The 19140-nt window shown below is 40.5% G+C and overlaps 1 protein-coding gene across 1 annotated transcript in view; it reads right to left on the bottom strand.

Moving 5' to 3' along the window:
* MAML3 (mastermind-like 3 (Drosophila)) overlaps positions 1-14037 on the bottom strand; it is a 237676-nt gene extending 223639 nt beyond the window's left edge. The window contains exon 1 of the mRNA XM_009328865.1: positions 13918-14037. Within this exon, the coding sequence (XP_009327140.1) occupies positions 13918-14037 (120 nt within the window). The remainder of the gene's footprint in view (positions 1-13917) is intronic.
* Between the last annotated feature and the right edge of the window lie 5103 nt (positions 14038-19140).

The raw sequence follows: 19140 nt of genomic DNA, 5'->3' as shown, positions 1-19140 counted from the left end.
CTACTTCAATGAGAAGTGTTGTAATACAGCTTCATTTGTAGTTGACTAGGAGATACAGACTTAAAGGAGTGAACCCCCCTTTCACTACTTCTTTTTCAAATGTGTAAAAAGGATGGTTTTGCTAATAGTAAGAGAAAAAAGCGTATTCATTAAACTACTGTTTTGTAGAACTAGTACCTGTACACAGTCCAGTGAGCATCCAGCCCACGTAACTTTGAATCAGTGTTCAGTCTTTCCTCGGGAATAAACACAAGAAATCCCCTAACAGATCTTCACCTTCCTGAAAGGCAAGCCACAGCATTCCTTCCCTTGCATTATTTCCCTATCTCCCTACAGCAGATACCAGACTAATCCTAAAGAATATATGCAGCAGAGAAGGATTAATAAAAACATTTGCTTTTCTAAGATACAACAATTAACAGATTTGCCAGATGAAAACAGAAACCGTGTCATGATCAAAAATTCCCAGCAGTGACCATTCCTGTATGTCAGTAAGTAAACTAATACTAGTTGAAAAGAAAGCCACAAATGATAATCAACTGCGCCTTCCAAAGTGAAGCCTGACTAAAGGGAAACACCTACAATGTGAACCTGGATGCCTTTGCTAATGAGTAGTGAGAGGTATTAAATTACAGGCTGCCACAGACACCACCCCTGAAAAGGCACAGCTTTTAGGGAAGGTGAAGACTTACGCAACAAACTACTATGGAGAAACCAACAGAACCCTCTCTATCACTCAGTAATACTCCAAACTCACCTAGAAATATGTGCTGTATTTTTATTCTTAGTGAGCCACAATTTGTAAAGCTATGACCATGAATTTTCATAAATAAATCTGTTTAATTTCTCTTTCCACCCTGGCTTAATGAACAGTTAGACACTATTGACATCGGAGCCATTACCACCTTCTTCTCCTTCCCTTCTCATAACAGATTGCCCTCTTAGTCAGTTTTCTTATTTCTCATTAACATTTATTATATTAAACCCTAAACCCGCCTACAGGTGTGAGAGTACTGAATCTAATCTCCGTCTGGAATGCATTGTAGCTATCCGTACAGTCTGTTCCAGGCCCTTGCTGGATCAGGTCCGCAGACCAGACTGTCTGGGAGTTACTGTGCCTACCAGGATCTAGAGAAAAATGTTACGTTTAACTGAAGTTTCAAACTGCAGGAAAAGTGTTTTCTAGCAAATACTGCAATAATTTCTCACCAAGGGGGGTGGGGGTGGGGCGGCAATGGGGGCTTTTTTCCAGTGCTGTTTCTCAGTTACAGCAATTAAGGAAAAATAATTAAGGTTAGAGTATAGATTATATACTCCAGCATAACTGAGGGGGGGGGAAACCTGGTCTGAATTTCATAAAAAGGTAAGACCTTTGAACCAATCGTGAACGCCAGTCGGATTTGGGCCGAGCATTCCAGATATCATTAAATACAGAAATAAACTCTACAGGTAATTATTTATTAACAAGTGTGATGCATGGCAGACCATTTCTACTCTTGTGCTACTCCATTAGGTATCCATTTTTATTCCTACAAAATGACCAATGATGACTCATTTTTTGAGACTTCATTATATACAGAAGTTTTGTGCCATGCGGGTCTGCAAAGAAACGGCCTAGATGTATCTGTCTACATTCTAACACAAATGTAGCTGGGAAAAGGAGATCAAGCCACTTAAATGTTTCTACATTAATATGTTGCATGTCATCATTCTCCCATTTTTCCCACAGTCCAATTTTAGAAATTCTATTTTTAGTCTATCAGAATTTGATCTTTTTCCATGGTCAGAAAGGAAAGGTTGGTCACAGCTGAGATTTGCTAATGTTTTCCTAATCACAGAATCTGAGGGGAAAAAATGTATGCAAATATATTTTATTACTCTGCACTCAATATCTAACTCCAAAGAGTAAAAGAGAGGAGAGTTCTCTCTTACATATGTATCTACAAATTAAAAATGATCACGATATTCGAGCAATCTCCAGCTAAGCACTTCCCAATATGGTCCACCAGGTTACAGTTAGCAAACTACACTTAAATTATTCCCAAGATACAAAGGTTGTCTTTTTCTACAGAAAGTAGCATTTACTGCATGTGCTAGAAGATCTCTATGGACTGCTGAACTGGCAACAGTATCAATTATATTTTCATTAGGGAAACATAGACTTACATTAGCACTTTTGGCAAAACTGCATGTCATGCTATATATTATTACGTAATCTTCAAACTAACTGTTCATTTCAGTCACTTCTAATAAACACAACCTCAAATCCTGTTTCTTGTCTTTGTCTCTGTGCATCCCCATGCGCTGCAATGAAGCAAACTTATTAACCAAAACCACAGTGAACCATGCTTCTTACTCACTCTGCTCAATGTTGCATCCCAGGTGTGCGAGGTACTTCCCAAACATAGTCACAGACTCCTTGTTCCAGGAATTACTGGGAAAGGTTAAAACCTCGTAACTTCCCCTTTGTTTTCTACTGCAGCAAGATCTGTACGGTCAGAAAAGTAGAACATCTGCCAGACAATTGCTTTCTTTTAATCCCCACATATAGCCATTTCCTCAAGGAATTTTACTATCAAGCACCCTCGTATTTCCCACCCATGTCCTTCTAAGGATAAAGAGCTATCAGAGTCAGGTCTCCGGCAAATCCAACACAGACTTAAAACTCACTGGTGATGGAAATGTGTCTCAATCTGTACTGATTTTATTGTGATCTATACAACTAAATAGTGATAATGAGGAGACTAGATAGAAAGATGCATTCCAACAAGACAGGCTAACAGAGACTTGAACAGCAGCTGAACGATAAAACTTAGAAACTTCAACTCACCTCTACTAGTACTTCAAACCTTCTTGATTACATTTGATTTTTTCCCCTTTAAGAACATGAAAACTAGCCATTTAACAGTCTAGGCACTGAAACTAAGACTCTGGAGATGATATCAGCATTTCACAACCCTCAAGCCCATCTGCTAATTAACTCTAAACTAAACATCGTGGAAAGAAATCCGGGGCATTACTCTTGAATTTAAACACAAGTATTTCTTTGGTCACAATGTCTGCACACTAGTTATTCAACGGGGGTGGGAAAACGCTTTTCAGAATCCTCCACCAAAGCAACTTTGCATTTCTAACACCTACTAAAATAGCAGACCACCAGTTTACAATTCAATTTCTACAAAAACAACTTCTGTGTTTTACTTAAACATTTTGTCTTTCTTCATTGTTTTTGACGCTTAAAATGACAAATGATTCTGAAGTTGATGTTGGCAAGTAAGAAAACTTCCCATTATCATATCTCATAAAACACGGTTAACTTAGGTAAACAAAAGTAATCAATTTACCCTAGTTAGCAGAACAGTGCATTCATTAGGTCTGTTTGCTCCGAAGACCACAACGCACACCTTCACCACCTGGCAGCCGAACATGGACAAAGCCCACACGACCTGGAGGCTGGAGCGGAAAAAGCACCATTTTCTCCTACGACTTCAAGCTAAAGGGAAAGGGACAGGGAGGGCCAGAGCTTGATGTCCTTAGTTGAGGAAAAAAAATCTCATCAAGGCCTCACTGAACTTTAGCCCAGTAAAAATGAAGAGAACAGAACAGAAAACGGTAAAAACTTAAAAGAAATTAACTTTATATAAACAAGCTTCATTATGATACAAAGTATTTACTGGTCATGAACATCTGTGGAAGTTGTGCTGCATTATCATCTAAATTATACTGTTAAACTACTCAACGCCTTCCTTATTCTGATACAAGATTCATGTTAAAAAAACACACAAAGGAAGATGTTTGAACTGATGAGCACAGCAAAGGGAGCGCAGATAGATATCAGACAAAATGTGTAAACGACTTAAAACAGGAGGATGGAATAAGTGTAGTGCTAAATGGTAGAGGGTCTAAAGCCCCAGCCTGTTCCCACTTAGTTTGACGGCAGAATGGCTGATACAAATCGAAGTGATTTAAATTGATGATTTTAATCAGGATTTAAATTAACAGGCAGGAAACCCAATCTGAATAAATCAGTTTCGGGGCATTTTTGTAATTGTTTTTCTAGGGAAGGGTCAATTCTTACTGGCTAGTAACTATTAAAACATGTTACTTGGCAACTCCATATGTCCTTTGCATTAAATGTGATACTTTTTCTTGATATGTGGAAGGACTATACCGTTGTACAAAGGCTGTATTTCTTGCAAGACAATTTATTTCTCTTTTAAACTTGGTTTGTGATTGCTACAAAGCCACATTTAGATGGAAAGTGAAATTCTAATAAAGCGCAGCAAAACAGTATTTTTTTAAATTAATTTTTAGAAATACCTTCAGGGTACCTGCTATGTGAGAATAAAAGTTTATCAAACTGGGTTTTCTCTGTATTTAAAAAGATTTTGAAATTAGTAGATAACTTGTCTTTTGCCCTATGGGAAGCAGAAATCTCCTCCTGCTCTCTCAACAATCAGCTTTCAGCCTTAAATGAACTAACTGAACTGAGTAAACGGATGAAGACACCATGTCAGTATCAGTACAGAAGGCTCCTATTGTCTTGGTTAGAATTTTAGGACCCCCTTGTTCCAGGTTATTTCCTGAATGTCAACCTTCGCTGGTTCAATTTCCTTTAAAACTTCAGAATAAATATGGCGCTCATTTGCTTTTTTACGGTTGGATTATTTTAACAGGTGACAGTAAGTTTAGGCATAAACTATCATATTTTCACATCTAAATTGTGTTTAAAAAATTAATTTTAAGTTTACTAATTGAGCTCACAAATCTGAGTTATTAAGAACTGGGTAAAAATAAGTGTTTCAGGTTAGTGATTTTTATCCACCTTCAGTGGGCGTGGGTGGGTATTAAAAAAAAAAAAAAAAGAAATCACCCACCAAACAAGGGCCCGAGCAGAGAAATGGAAATGAACCCATATGACAAACAACTCATGAAAGAATAACTGCAGCTGACACACGAAACAAACCCCCCCTCATCCATCGGTTTATTCTGGTCAGTTTTGAATTATCTTTTTGGAACGTAGACTGCAAGTAACCAGCGGGACAACAGCACAACCTCAAAAACTGGGGGAGGAAGAGCGCTTTACGGACCAGAGGAAAAGGAGCATTAGGATAAGATATTCTAAATCTCAAGATCTTGTTTCAAAATTTCTTGTCTTACTATTCTAATTCCTTCTAAGTAGGTGGGTTATATGAAAACCCGGACAGAAAGTGCACGCGAGGGGTAGTGATGCTGCTATTAGTGTTTCTTCACTACGACAGGGACTATGCTACTGGAAATGTGAAAGAAACCCTTCAGACAACCCTGTAGAGATCAACAGATACGGCTTAATTTTAGTCTCCCTGTATCCTTCTTCAGCTTGCAAGGAACAGGATCACTCACGTCTGCAGAAAAAGAGGCGGCAGATTTTTCCTGTAACTGGTCTAATCTGTTTTACTAAGTACGGTAGCAGTTCTTCAGAAAAAGACACAGAGTAATTGTTACCATTACCAGCAAAATCCACCTTGTGTTTCTTTCTTCTGCCTTAGTGAATTCCTCACTCGCTGCCCCTGTCTGTCTACTTTCTGGGGCAGAAGCTGAGTGAACAGGGCATAGTGCAGGGCGGTCAGTAATACAGGCGCATAAAAGTGATCAGAGGCTAACGCATACAGTGAACCTGCAAGCCTCTCTCACGTCTCAGTCCACGTCAAAACAGGAAAAACAAATGCAGAAATACTGTATTATGTTTGTTTTAAAGCCGTTGTCAAATCTTTCTCCTGCTGCACAAAGTGAGCGAGAGAGATCGCGCAAGGTGCATTGAAAGAAACCACTCCAAAAATTATTAAATGAAAAAATAAAATAAAATCAGAATATGCCAGGTGGAAAATCGAAAGGGACACACATTTCGTACGGTATCTTTTTTAAAGCATTTGATTCCCTACCACAAAACAGCTCACTGAACAGTCGAATTTTAGCCCCGGAAGGAAATACTAGTACTTTGGCCATTACTTTGATTTAATAAATTACATTTTAACACCTGGAGCAGATCTCAGTTGGATGGCCCCCAACAGCATGTATTATTTTACGAAATAGTAATTTAAAACAAGGAGACATCTCAACCATTAACCCCCCGTTAAAGTTAGGCACTACCAACCATCTCAGAAAGGCTCTGTAGAAACACACAAAAGCGAGGCAATTCGAATTAAAATCATCACGCTCTTGGTGTGAAGGTGAAGTCAGAAGCCGCTTCAGGGCCGAGTGCCAGCGGGCTCTGGCAGGGCCGTTCGGAGCACCGCTCCGGCACGCCTCACGTGGGACAGAGCGGCCGCTCTCCCCACGTGGGACAGAGCGGCCGCTCGCCCCCACGCACCGCGCTGGGCTGCAGCCGGACCCCCCTCACACAACCGCATCAGCGGCAGCGACCGGGCACGAAGGGAGGAAATCCAGGCTAAAGCCAAAGAGACGTGCCCAGTGGCCATCAGAACGGGCGCTTACATGACCGTGCTCACGCCGGCAGCTTCATGGGACTCCCCGCAAGCTGGAAGGGAGCCAGAATGACCTCTCGGCTATTCTCCGTTTGCTTCAGCTTTCAGAGAAGTTTGTACTCTTTCTCTTGTCTGGCTCGGTTTCCAGCAGTGGGTAAAGATTAAATAAATATCCAAGCTAAAGAACAAAAAGAGGTAGTATAAAAACCTTCCTTCAAATTAAAATTACTTCCTTTTACGTAAAACCCATCTCTTGCTCGCGGGCTGCTGACCAGCACATCGAGCAATGAATAACAAAGAGAGTGCACATCTCCTCCTCCTGCCTCCTAAGCCTCCTCACAGCCCTGCCGTAGCCTGGGCAGCTGGCTATTTTTATGTGAGCTCCGGGCTTATTACCAATGTTTTCCCCTGCACACAGTAGTAATCCCAAGGATTTTTTATTTATTTATTTTTAATTGTGGGAATGGGCTCCAGATATTATACAACTATAACATCTTACACTTCGTGAGAGATTTAAGTAACGTATTTACTTCCCTTAACTTGTATTTTAAGAACAGACTTAATTTCAGCGTTTGTAATTGTTTTGGTTAATTCTTTTAAGTACCTAATGTACTTGCTCATATGAACGCACTGAGCTAGTAAGTGCTTTTAATATTAAGTATGGAAGAAAACAGCTTTTTGATGCTCTTATTCGTCCTCCAGAAAAAACAAAACCCTGAAATCACACAAGTGAGTGGATTAACCTAGAGCTCAGCACATGCTGATTGGGGACCAGTGGGATTCTGCCTCTCCATGTTATCCTTTTCCAGCTTGCCCAGCGAACTGGAGTGCTTGGACGGATCTGACGGGACAACAGGACAGCCTTCTCATTCTTTACCTCGTGCTGCTGGTAGCATGAAGGGGCAGATTGATGCCCCTTTCCCAGTGCTTGCTCATTTGCTAGACTAACACAGACAGGAGTTACTGCTCAAAAAATACAGAGCTGGCAGCACCTTGAGAAAAGGCAGTCAAACGAAAAAGCCTACTCTTTTTGCCCATCGGGGTCTCCACACCATGACAGGCTGTGCGGAATTAGCCCTTCCAAGTCAGCGGCTATTTGCTACAAAAATTCAAGACTTTTTTTTTTTTTGGTTGTCCTGAAGGAAACCTGCAGCCTTCATTACTGTGTGGGTCAGAATATATTTCTCCTAACATCACATCAAATGAAAATAGCTTCGCACACCACCACTGGGAAAGAGATTCCCCCCCATTCTGCTCAATGAGGTGACTAGATTTACAATCCAGTTTTCACAAAAGCAATGGTTTACCTCACAGAAGTTTCAGCCAGAAAGAATAAAGCCAACACTATACAAATTTTTAAACATAGCCTAGTTCTGAAACTTCATCTCCCATACGTGACTGAGCCATTATTGAGATAAATCCATATGCCAGTAATAGGGAGTACTGAATTGAAGCAGCCAGTAAAGCCCTGTCGCAGAAACAGAGGGAGTTGTGTTGTGGGGTTTCCCCCCCCCCACACTTCCTTTGGAGGAATTAAACTAACTTAGCAGTGCCAGGATGAAAGGCCTTTGCAGAAAAATGATTTTGGAGGAAATGAAGACTTTTTCCAATCACATAATTTTCTTGAAGTGTCAGAGCCCTCCAATTCTTCAAACTTCCACCCTACAAACGGAAATTAAAGGTATGGTCCCAGTTGTCAAAACACACATTTACCATAAATAAATCCATTAGTCACTGCAAGGTTCTCTCTATATGAATTACACTGCCTTACGAGCAATTTCGGTGTGAGGCTACTGAACTGTAAAGACTAGCTGTACGTCTCTTCCCCAATACTTAAAGAACTAATGCAACATCCTCTGCTACAAAGAACGATAGCCTTAGAGCAACGTGACATATTTATTATCATAAAGCACTTGTGAAAGTATGTTTCCTTAATAAAAACTGAACCATCAGGGGACATCATCTATGCTGAATGAAACCAATCACATAGTGACTGCTCATAAATATAAACACATATATGAAATGTATGTACAGGTTTACTGTGAGGAATTAGAAATACAGTATTTATGTGCTTTTATGTCAGTTATACCACCCAGACAAATAACATTCACACACAAACACTGAGAATTCTCAAGATTTGGGTCTCTTCCCCTTGGACGCAGGCCCCTGCCACTGGAAGTGAAAGAAGCGGTCTGGTTGGCACTCATAAATCCTTTATCCTCTTTCTTTCAGTCAGAGCCCAGCCCACACACCTCAACAATCATTTGAATCTAATCTCTGCTACACTTGCAATAATATCTTGCATTTGACGTGTGGCTTTTAATGTCTGTATTAGTTTTTAGTAGCTTACAATTTGTGGATCCTTAGCTTTCAGGGAGGGAGCGGGGGTTTCCCAGCAGAGATGCAGATAACTTTCAGAAATTTCCCATACACAAATTGCTTTTCTTAACTGCCATTCACAGAGCATTGCACGATCCCACAAGTGTGCAGACTGTATGTGAGAAATGACAGCTCTGGATTTCTAAATTCTAGAGTTTAGAAATAAAAACTATACATAGGGAGTATTGGAAAACAGAGCCAGGAAGTGCTGACATCTGACAGAAAAAAAAAAGTTGTGAATAAAATCATCTTTATAAATGGCTCAAATAGAGGCAATGAACCTCTGTGGGGTTTTTTTTTTGGTGCAGTTTGCCAAAACTCAGTCTATTAGAAGAATTAGCATAGTTCTTTATGCAAGTATTAGGTTCTGCCTGTCAGTAGTAACTTTCCAAGATATCCCCCCAGATTTGCTCTAAATATTACCACAAAGCTTCCGCTTCTGTCTCCACGGATATCTTTTACTTTGTTTCTTTTTTTACGTTCTGTGTCTCAAAGATGAACTAAATGAAGTTACGTGACCCCTTTAATACCTCATTATACAATCTCTTCACAAGGTAACAAAGAATAAGGGATTGATTTATATTCATATTTCCAGAACAACAAGAGGAACAGAAGCAATACATAAAACCACAGCTGTCAATAATAACAGAGGAAAATAAGCACACTATTACTTAATATTGCCAAAACACATGAGACCTTCCATTCAGGTCCTCAGTCCTAGGAGAAAGAAAAGGGTCTCTCACGGTCTGGTACATCCTAGGTGTGAAACGCAATGGGTTTTCCCACGCTTTTGCAACGCTAAGTGTCCATATCATTCTTTGTCTTTACCTCAAGGCCAAACTCAAACTTCTCGTGAAGAAGGCAAGTCAAATTATCTGAACTGAGTACAGATACTTCTGGGACAGGTAAAACATTATGCTGAAAATAGTCAGCTAGGTATGTCCTTCTGCCAGCCCCTCAAATGAAAGAGGGCAGCTCCGAGACATAAGGTCCCTTACTGAAATTTCAGTATTATGAATGTTTACTAATTGAGGAACGTTGTCATCTCAGTATTATCACTGAAACATGAAATTCTGTCAACTACCCAAACAATTTAAGTCTGCAAAAGGCATGGTTTTTGATCATACAAATTCTATTACAAAGCACTCTGCAGAGTTTTTAAGACATTCTTATGGAAAAACTCAGTTCTTTTGCCCGAGACAGTGACGGCCCAAGTTGTACAGGTCCAAGTAGGTCTGATGAAACCTGGCATTAATTTTCAAGCTCACCTGTTTAACAGTATGCAACTCAATGAACCATTCCAACGATCTGAAGTGCTAACCACTCGCTTCACACACTATGGCAGACAGGATTGCTCAGCCAACAAGAGGACGTGATTATAACTATGGCTTACTGCATTATCACGTCTGTAAATCTTTCTGAAAATCTTGGCTGTTTGGTGTAGTTTGACCTCAGGGACAGAAGCTCATTCCCTCCCTTCCAAAAACACGACACACTACCACCCAAGGGAGAGGAAATCTCTCATAGCTGTTTAGTAATACAAGGCCTGCAGCGCACTCCTCAACATTTCTCTCTCTATCCATCAGAAAACAGGAATACAGCCAACCACTAAACCATTGTGCCTAAAATACTTTCCAATTGTTCCACTGGTTTGAGAAATACGCATTGCTTTCTACCTGCCATAGCAATCAAGTCTGTAAACTGGTTTATATTAGCAGTGAATGTGTGTTTAGGAAGTTATCTTCTCCAGCTTCTGGAACATCCCTTGCCTGATTGGATAGGTGCTACAAGTGAAAATTAAAAATAAATTAAAAAAAAAAAAGGGGGGGGGGGGGGGGGAAGGAAGTATTAAAATTTAGGTTGTTTTAGCAAAACAATGCTAATCCATCAGGAGAAAAACCCACACCACTTACTTAACCAACTTTAGAAATGTGTAAATCGGATTTGGACATAAAGGACTTAAAATACACATTAATAACAGACAGATGTGTGTAAGAGGTCACTTGGGCAGTGGTTTTCATGTGAACTGCTGCAGTCTGTTGGTGACTTCCAAGGAATATGCAACAGGTAACTAGGAAAAGCAAGCCTGCTGTCTGCAGGCTTACATTTGCTGAACAGTGGTCATATAAATTCATTATCCGTGCCACTGGAAAGTGTTTAGAATCCCTTAAATCTAAACAAAACAAAAGTCACCACCTAATTTAACTACAGTGCAGAAAATCAGATAGCGTAACACACTGTAATGCTTTGATGGACGTAAGATCTGGAAAAGCAAGAAAACCCAACACCAAAACAACTGATTTGCCTGGTATTTGTGGCCAACCATGAGTATGGCCCTGTTAAAAGCCCCAGCATCAAGCTCTGGCTACTCAAGCTAGCAAAAGCCGAGTTCATTACAAGCACCTGTATTCTCATTGACTAGCTGTGGCCAGCGCTTGGTGAAGCCCGAGTACATGGGCGGAAGCCAAGTTCTACTCTCCAGCCTGGTTCAACAAGTCCAACGCCCTCTTCTGTATTTCTGTCCCTCTGTTACAGCCGATGTCTGCTTTGCTCCACTATGCCTACCCCAGCCTGGGTTCTGCCCATCTCCCGACCTACACTTTCTTCCTGTCCTCCTGTCCACTTCCCCCGGTCTCTGCAGTTCTGATGCAGTGCCGCCTTGTTCCTCCTTCCAGTTTGGAAGGAGCTGGCAGTGCAGAGAAGGCAAACTTTCTTACCTACTGCTCCTAGGATGAATGGGATAGCGGTCTTTGAAAGCTGGGAGGAGACACTGGGGGAAAGAACTACCAAGTTCTTGCTAGTGTAGGTGGGAACATGCTCTGACATGCTCTGGGCCCGCATGGCCACCTTCCAGTCAGTCTGCCAGGGCTACGAGGAGGCAGACTATAATCGATGCGGATGAAATCTTCAGCACATGTTAGCAAGCAAATACTAAGCACATCGAAGGTGTATTTCCCCCCCCTCCCCCGCAGATAATAAAGTAGCTAATCTCCCTCTCCTCTCTATTCCCACTGCTGCTAGAGGGACCACAAATGGCAGACCACAATGCGTAATTCAGATGTACTGCATTTTCTCATTGTAATGGTTTCAAGAACGTCCCAAAATAGCAGGGAAAACAGTGTATTTTCCCCTAATCTGATTCTCAGATTAAACAGGTAAACTACTTTAGGCAAATTTCTCCCTAAGTTTCCAACTAAGAAAAACCAGCTTTGAAAATATAAGCAACTGAAAACAGGATTTTTTTTTTTTCTTTTTTTTTTTTTTTTTTTTTTAAGTACTACATGGCCTTAGGAAGGCAGCCTCATCATGATCTACATGCAAGTGTAACTGCTGCAACACACAGCCTCTGAGGGCAGTATCCAGATAGCTAGTTACAAAACTCTGCAATAACATATACATTTGACTTTCCCATCTGCACTCAGGCTACTAATCCATCTCCACAACTGTAGAGACAACTACACTTGGCATTCCACCTTCTTAAGCAGAAACAGGCAAAACCAACCAAGCAAAAAAAACCCCAAACCAAACCAACAAGAACAACAACAACCAACCCACCCCACAAAATCCCCAACCAATTAAACCAAGGGCAAAAGCAAGAAAAAGATCCTACGCAAAGTGAATTCTTGCAAAAATTCTGTCAATATGCATTATAAAATTAACAGTATATGGGTCTTGGCTAGTAAAAAAAAAAATATTATATTCGATATTGCACTGATAGAAGTGTTACACAACTGTCGGCATTTAGTTTCCTCCCTTCACAACATGAAAGACATTTGATTCTCAGCTTAAATACTGAATCTTACATGTTTTAAGAACTGTATATTTGGAAAAAATGCATCTCTGTATAATATGAAATATGAGTTTGTTTGTGCTACATTTCTCTACAGTGCCCTGTGTACATGACTTAATCATTGTTTTTCACTTACTGGCCTCAGTTATCTTCCTACATGTACAAACATCTAAGTTTGTAGATGAAGAGCTCAGAAAAGCTTCTCTTACCTTAAAAAAAAAAAAAAGGGGGGGGCGCATTCTGAAAATGGGAAAAAATATGAGGTGAAGTACTTCAGTTAAAATTTGTTACATATTCTACTGTTATTTGAGATGACCAGCACAATTCACTCCTGCCATTACCTTTATGGGCAAGCTAGCCAGTCCAAATCTGTTCTGATAAACTCTTTATGTGACTTTACAACATATGTTCACCATGTGTTCACTATCTACAACAGATAAGTCACAGATTTGGGAGGTAAATAATTTTGAAACCAGAAACAATGTCTTCTCAAGTAACCACTAGTGAAACTTGACATATGGAACACACTGCATTAGAAATACCAATATTGCTAATACTGTTGTTTACCTGTTGTGCTAACAGGCTGGATTCTAACAAGTGAGCTAATTCTGAAATAAAACATCTGAGAAAGGAGGAAAAACAAACAAACACAAAACCCCAAACAAACAACCCCCCTCACTGAACATCCCATCACTAACTTATTTAAAAAATAATTAAATCACCTATGCTAATCAGCATTCAAAGTACAATTTAATGAAAAATCCATTCAGAGAATTGTAATTTACATCATCTTTACTAATTCTCATATTACAAAGCAAAGTTGGCAGAAGTTGCTCCATCTGTGATTTTTTCCCTGGACTACTTAAATAAAAATTATTATCATATTGCCCAGAGTTGGGCAATATCCTTCAGATGGAAGGAAAATAAAACTATGCACAAGTGTCTACCTTGGACACAGCAGCTCACTTGAGTATTACCTCAAGTCCCGTATGTAAGTCAAGGTAATCCATTTCATGAATGGTGGTACCTTTTACGTGGGCCTTTCATAATTATTTTACGTATTTTATTATTCTACATGGAATTAAAATGAGCATAAACACATCTGAGCATCCCGAAAAAAAATGCAATTACCATACCGTAAAGATCAGGCAAAATCCTATTTTTCCTTGTTTTATCAGAGAGACATAAACAAATTTTATCAATTTTCAGAAGGAAATTAGGAAACAAAAGAAATATGAACACAAGCACTTTTTCCCCCCCACAGGAAGGACAGCGGTCACCTACCCGATACAAGTCCGCACAGTGGCCAGCATGATGTCTTCTTTGGACTAGATTGGGGTGAAAGATATTCTTCTCGGCCTTCTTTACACCTCGGATCATCACCTCGTCCTTACAAGCAACCATACCAGCCTCCCCAAAGACGCTTCCAATAATGCTCTGTCTGGTGTTCCAAAAACCGCCTAAGTATTTCACTCCCAAATTAACTACAGCAACGCGCCACAGCCACCAGGCTTTCAGCCGGGAGCTGACCAGAGAACACGGGCATAGCCACAGGGGAAAGGCAGAGCTTATTTCACAGCTTTGCTGACACGGTACCTTCTGCCTCCCCTTTCCTCTATTCCCTCTTCCTCAGTACCACGCTGTGCGGTTTCACCTTCCACCAAAAAATAAACACAATTTTTCTCCTAGACAGGTAATTTTCCCGCTAGCTTAGTACCACAGACAGGCCAGCACCGGCACAGGCATAGGACTGCAGCACGGAGGGAGGAGGAGGAGACCACCCCATTTAATGGCAGCAAACTGTTAACTTGCTTCAGCTGCCTCATCTAACTAACCCTAAGGCAGTAACATATGAAGAGACCATAAAGAGGTTAACTAGCTAGGTTTTCCAGAGACTGATGTTTTCGGTACCTGCATAATAAAGTTCTTGTCTGCAGCGTGCCATGAGAATGTGGATAGTTCATTTGGCTAAACTACTTAAGAGACACATAAACATCATGTGTTCTTATCACTGGCTTTAAGTAGCATCAAATTTTACAGTAAAAAGAGAGTAAGAGACAAGTTTGCCGTTCCTGAGGAATCACCTTTTCAACACACTTGGTATTTTGACAAAAAATGAAAACCACAAAATACCGTGTTTCTTGTATTCAAATATCCATAGCAACTATAAAGAAACACGGTCTATGCCAACTTCCCAGAACCCTTCTCTGACTGTAACTAGGCTCCATACACTTTATCACAGTAGTAGGTGAGGGAGAGGTGAAGCTTTTAACGCCACTAGTCAAAATCAATTTTGGTTTTGCTAGTCTACATTCACAAATCTCCATTATCCCTACCCACCGCTGGCATTTCCCACAACGAAAATGTTAGCAAGAAGGGCAGTAAACCCTAGTGTGAATATAAAGTTTTTTGTTTTGTTGTAAATTAAATGGAGAGGAGAAAATAAATGGATTTTTTTGTTGTTTTGCATGACGTAGAGCACATATTAAAATGTGTTAGAAAAAAATAAGCCCCAGTCAACTCCCCTGGGGTGAAAAAACGTAAAGCCAAATTCTCCCAGGTGAATTTTCAAAACTGCAGCAATCCAGCCTTTAAATAATCTTTCAGCCTACAAACTAGTTAGCACAAGTTACTTGTCATCAAATTAGGAAAAAAGATAGCACTGCAACCTCAGCGTGGTATCTCCACTTTTACTGGAATGCAAAGACTGCAAGCTCAGCCCAGAAATGTGCTGTAATAGAAGGGCCTACAGATTATTTTGAACCATTACTTCATATCCAGCCATGGATTACATGCCAGAACGCTTCAGCCAATTTGGAGCTCAAACAATGCGGCCGCCGTTCAGTTACAGAAGTCTACAGACTTCTGTATGAGTCCACTAAAGTCTTCAAAGCTACATTACCTGCTTCAATGACAACTAAAAACATGTATAATGAATAGAGATATTGCTCGCAAAAAACATCATTAAAAATTGGTTATTTAACGTCAGTAGCAGTTTTCCCTATGCTGCCTCAGTTACGCCCTGGAATGCAATCCAGAGAAATCGGAACAACAGCCACCAGCTTCAGAGACAAAAATGAACAGCAGCAAAAATCACAGCTGAAATGTAACAGTCTTTTTAGCAGTCTAAAGACAATTCCTGCCAGCTAAGGCAGTCGTATTTTAAAGTCATTTTCTCAAATTCTAGAGAGTCTGTAACCACAATGTTCTGCATAAACAGAAGTGGTAGGAAACGCTACAATTTCTCTTTTGGCTAAGTGCTGGTCTATCCTCCTTAACGTAAGGAAGTATCTTAAATGATTAAAAAACTCCAATACTTTCCAGAACTCTTCCAGCGTCTCATCTGATATAACCACCTCCCTTCCTCCTTTAGATTAAACACAACGAAGCGCCAAAACATCACAGCGGATTAGATATGAGCTAAAGGAAAGAGAAAGAGCTGAAAATATAGAAAACGGGTGCATATCAGTGGTTCTGAAACTTATTGGACTAGTACATCCCCTTTCACCATTAAAAACTGACCACTGATCATAAACCCTTTTACTTTGTCTTGCAGTGCAGTTTAAAAACCAGTGTATATGTACATGTACTGGTTTATATAAACACACATACACAGGCATATTGGCTTCTTGTGAGAATGCCAGGATCAGAGTAAGGTTAAGGACCAGTTCTCTGCTCTTTACCTAGGTACACAATATCCGAGGACTTTCTGAACAGGCCCGAGATTTTCACAAGCAGCATAAAGATGCGCAGAAAAGCTACACCTTTGCTGCAGCACTTAACAGCTGTTCCTCTGAATCTGAAGACCAGAGGAAAATGAAGTTGAAGTGTTTTATTAAACCTGAAATGCTCCTGTGTGGCACGTAGTTAAAGCAATGTAGGGAGGAGACTGAAGTGTGAAGAAGGGAGGAGGGGAAGAGGCACAGCCCAACAGCCCCACCTTCAATCAGTTAAAATGCGACTCCACCAAGCTTCAATTGTTGAGAGCTGGGAACGTTATAGAATCCTACAGAGCCCTATATGAAAACCTTACAGAAAGCGGCCTTGATAAAAAAACAAATATGGGAACGAAAATCCTTGAGCTGCTGGTCTTTCCATTTTTTAGCTTAGTTATTCTGAAAGTCATAAATTCAAACCTCTTTTCTACTCCATGTATGCTGTGGTTGTGCAGAACCGACAGCAAGCAAACAGCAATAGATCATCTACGCTATCAACAGCACTGCAGCATCAGCCTTAGCAGTTACACAAATGTACAGAAAATACAAAGTTCCTACGGGCGGACGCACTTCTCTCAGGTCAGCTAAACATTAAAGTATTCTTATCTCCTTGACAATTTTAACTGTACGTGGTGGCAAACAAAATCAATACAAAAGAGGGAAGTCTTGAAAGAAAGCAGCTCAACCCTTTCCTGTAAGCACAAAATTTCAGCAGCTGCTACCTTATTAACTACTGCAAGTTTAAAAAGACATTTTCTTTTAACCCCTGTGAAATTGGGTTTCAAGTATTCAAAAAGCAAACAGGAGCAGTCTATGATGACTTTTGAGCTACAAACATTGTGAAACTGAAGTGTGTGAGGGGGAAGCAAAAGAGTAATCAAAGTTATATGATTTTGTGATTCAACATCTTAGACAAACTAGGAAAATAAATACTTCAAATTGCTAAGACTCCCAAATTCCCACTGAATGTACAAGTACGTCGCTCGTCTGAACAGCCCATGAGACCCCAGGCTGGAAAACCGATTACGGGTTCGTAATTTCAGTCTGAGATTGTACCTCACATTTCAATTCACAAAACAATACACTTGAAGGATTCCAGTCAGCAGTTCCTGGCTGTCAGACCTGTCCTTAAACCTCTGCTAATCCAAGCACATCCCTCACATGAATTATACATATTGGAGTAACACGCAACCAAAAGTCATATGCATGCAAGTGGTTAAGTAAAAACAAGCTCTGGCTCCTTTGCTACTTACAGCCTTTCCTGTTTCAGTGTCTGTATTCAGGAACAGAATCATGTGCCCTGACACCAGGTGTTACTGAGCTCAGGTAAAATGTATGCTACCAGGTGAGCATGTTTTAACTAATAGGTCCCAGATGTTTATCCTGGGATAAGGGTGAAGTTTCACAAGAGGATTAAGGTGTTGTAAGACTGTGCTGCCCACGGGAGGGACGGTCAAACAAATCATGGATCTGATCCAGCTGAAAACTAACCCAGAAGAACAGAAAGAAATGCGTCTGTCCTCCCTACCTGCTCGGTGAACCAGCTGACGGTGGAGGTACATGAGCAAGGGCTAGCGCTAGCAAATGGAGGCAGCAAGAAAATATGGCCACTGACAAGAGCATGAAAGGTGAGACCTCCTCAGTGGCGGCAGCTCAGGTTTACACCAGCTTAAGCCACTTGTGAAGCCTTAAGCTTTAGGTCAAGTTACTGTAAATTTAATTTAACCTAGATGCAACCAATTGTCCTAACACAATCACGTTAATATTTTTGGCTTTGCATTAGCAGAACGAGTTTTGGACATGTTCCAGCCAAAGTTGCTCTTCCTGAACTTGACAATGCCTAGAACTTCACTGCAGGACTTTCAACACGTGCTATTTGGTCAAGCTGAAGCTTAGATTTCACTATGAGTGGCTACTGTACGTCAAAATACGACTTGCCCTGCTCCAGCTACGGCTCATAATAACCCAACCCACTATCTCTTCAAGGGACACGCTTTCTATCAGAGCGTATAAAGGTCATTAGAGGCTAGTAGCGCTTGAAGTGAAGAGTCTCTCCATTCCTTTTGGTTTGCTAAGCTGAAACCTACTGTGCTGACTAGTGCAAAAGGAGGTCAGTACAAAACCTCCTCGTCCTAAAGGACAGTAATCACACAGGAGCATCAAGCGGGAGTTGCTATGAAAAGGAGAGGTAAAATGGGAGAGGCTGTGGAATAAGAAAGACACAGAGATCCACCCTTATAGGAAGAGCAAAATAAAAAGGGTTACAGGGTGACTCCTTCTGTGATGCATGTGAAAGAGAAGGAGCATTGTTGGTCTGGGATTTAATTCTGGTACCATCCCAGTTTTGCATTTACTACTGACTTTCCCCCAGTGTACGCAAGATCAGATATAGCGTACTAACTGAAGAGATGCTTAATCCTACTTAGTCATCAGGCACGAGTAAGGGCTGCAGTATTTGACCTCTTGTGGAAAATAAGAAGAAACATCTGAAAAATCATCTTTCTTTTTCATCTTTGCAATGCTAGAGAAATAGGTATTTCCTATAGTGTAACTGGCGAACTCCTGAGCACCTGTAAAGTAAGTTAAACAGCAATAGTACATGAGAAAGAACACAAGAAATGTGCACAGGTTTATGAACACACACACAGGTACACATTAAATACAGCAGGTGGAAGCTTTAAAAAACTACTGGCAAGACTGACAGCATTCTTCGGCACTCAGTTTCACTCATGAAATTATCCGTGAATCACCATGACAAATTAAGAAGTTATACTTTTCACTCGGGATACCT

This window comes from Pygoscelis adeliae, unplaced genomic scaffold (genome assembly GCF_000699105.1).
Source record: "Pygoscelis adeliae isolate BGI_AS28 unplaced genomic scaffold, ASM69910v1 Scaffold66, whole genome shotgun sequence".
In the NCBI taxonomy this organism is placed as follows: domain Eukaryota; kingdom Metazoa; phylum Chordata; class Aves; order Sphenisciformes; family Spheniscidae; genus Pygoscelis; species Pygoscelis adeliae.
The sequence above is the reverse complement of the archived record's forward strand: the minus strand, read 5'-3'. Positions and strand labels throughout refer to the sequence as shown.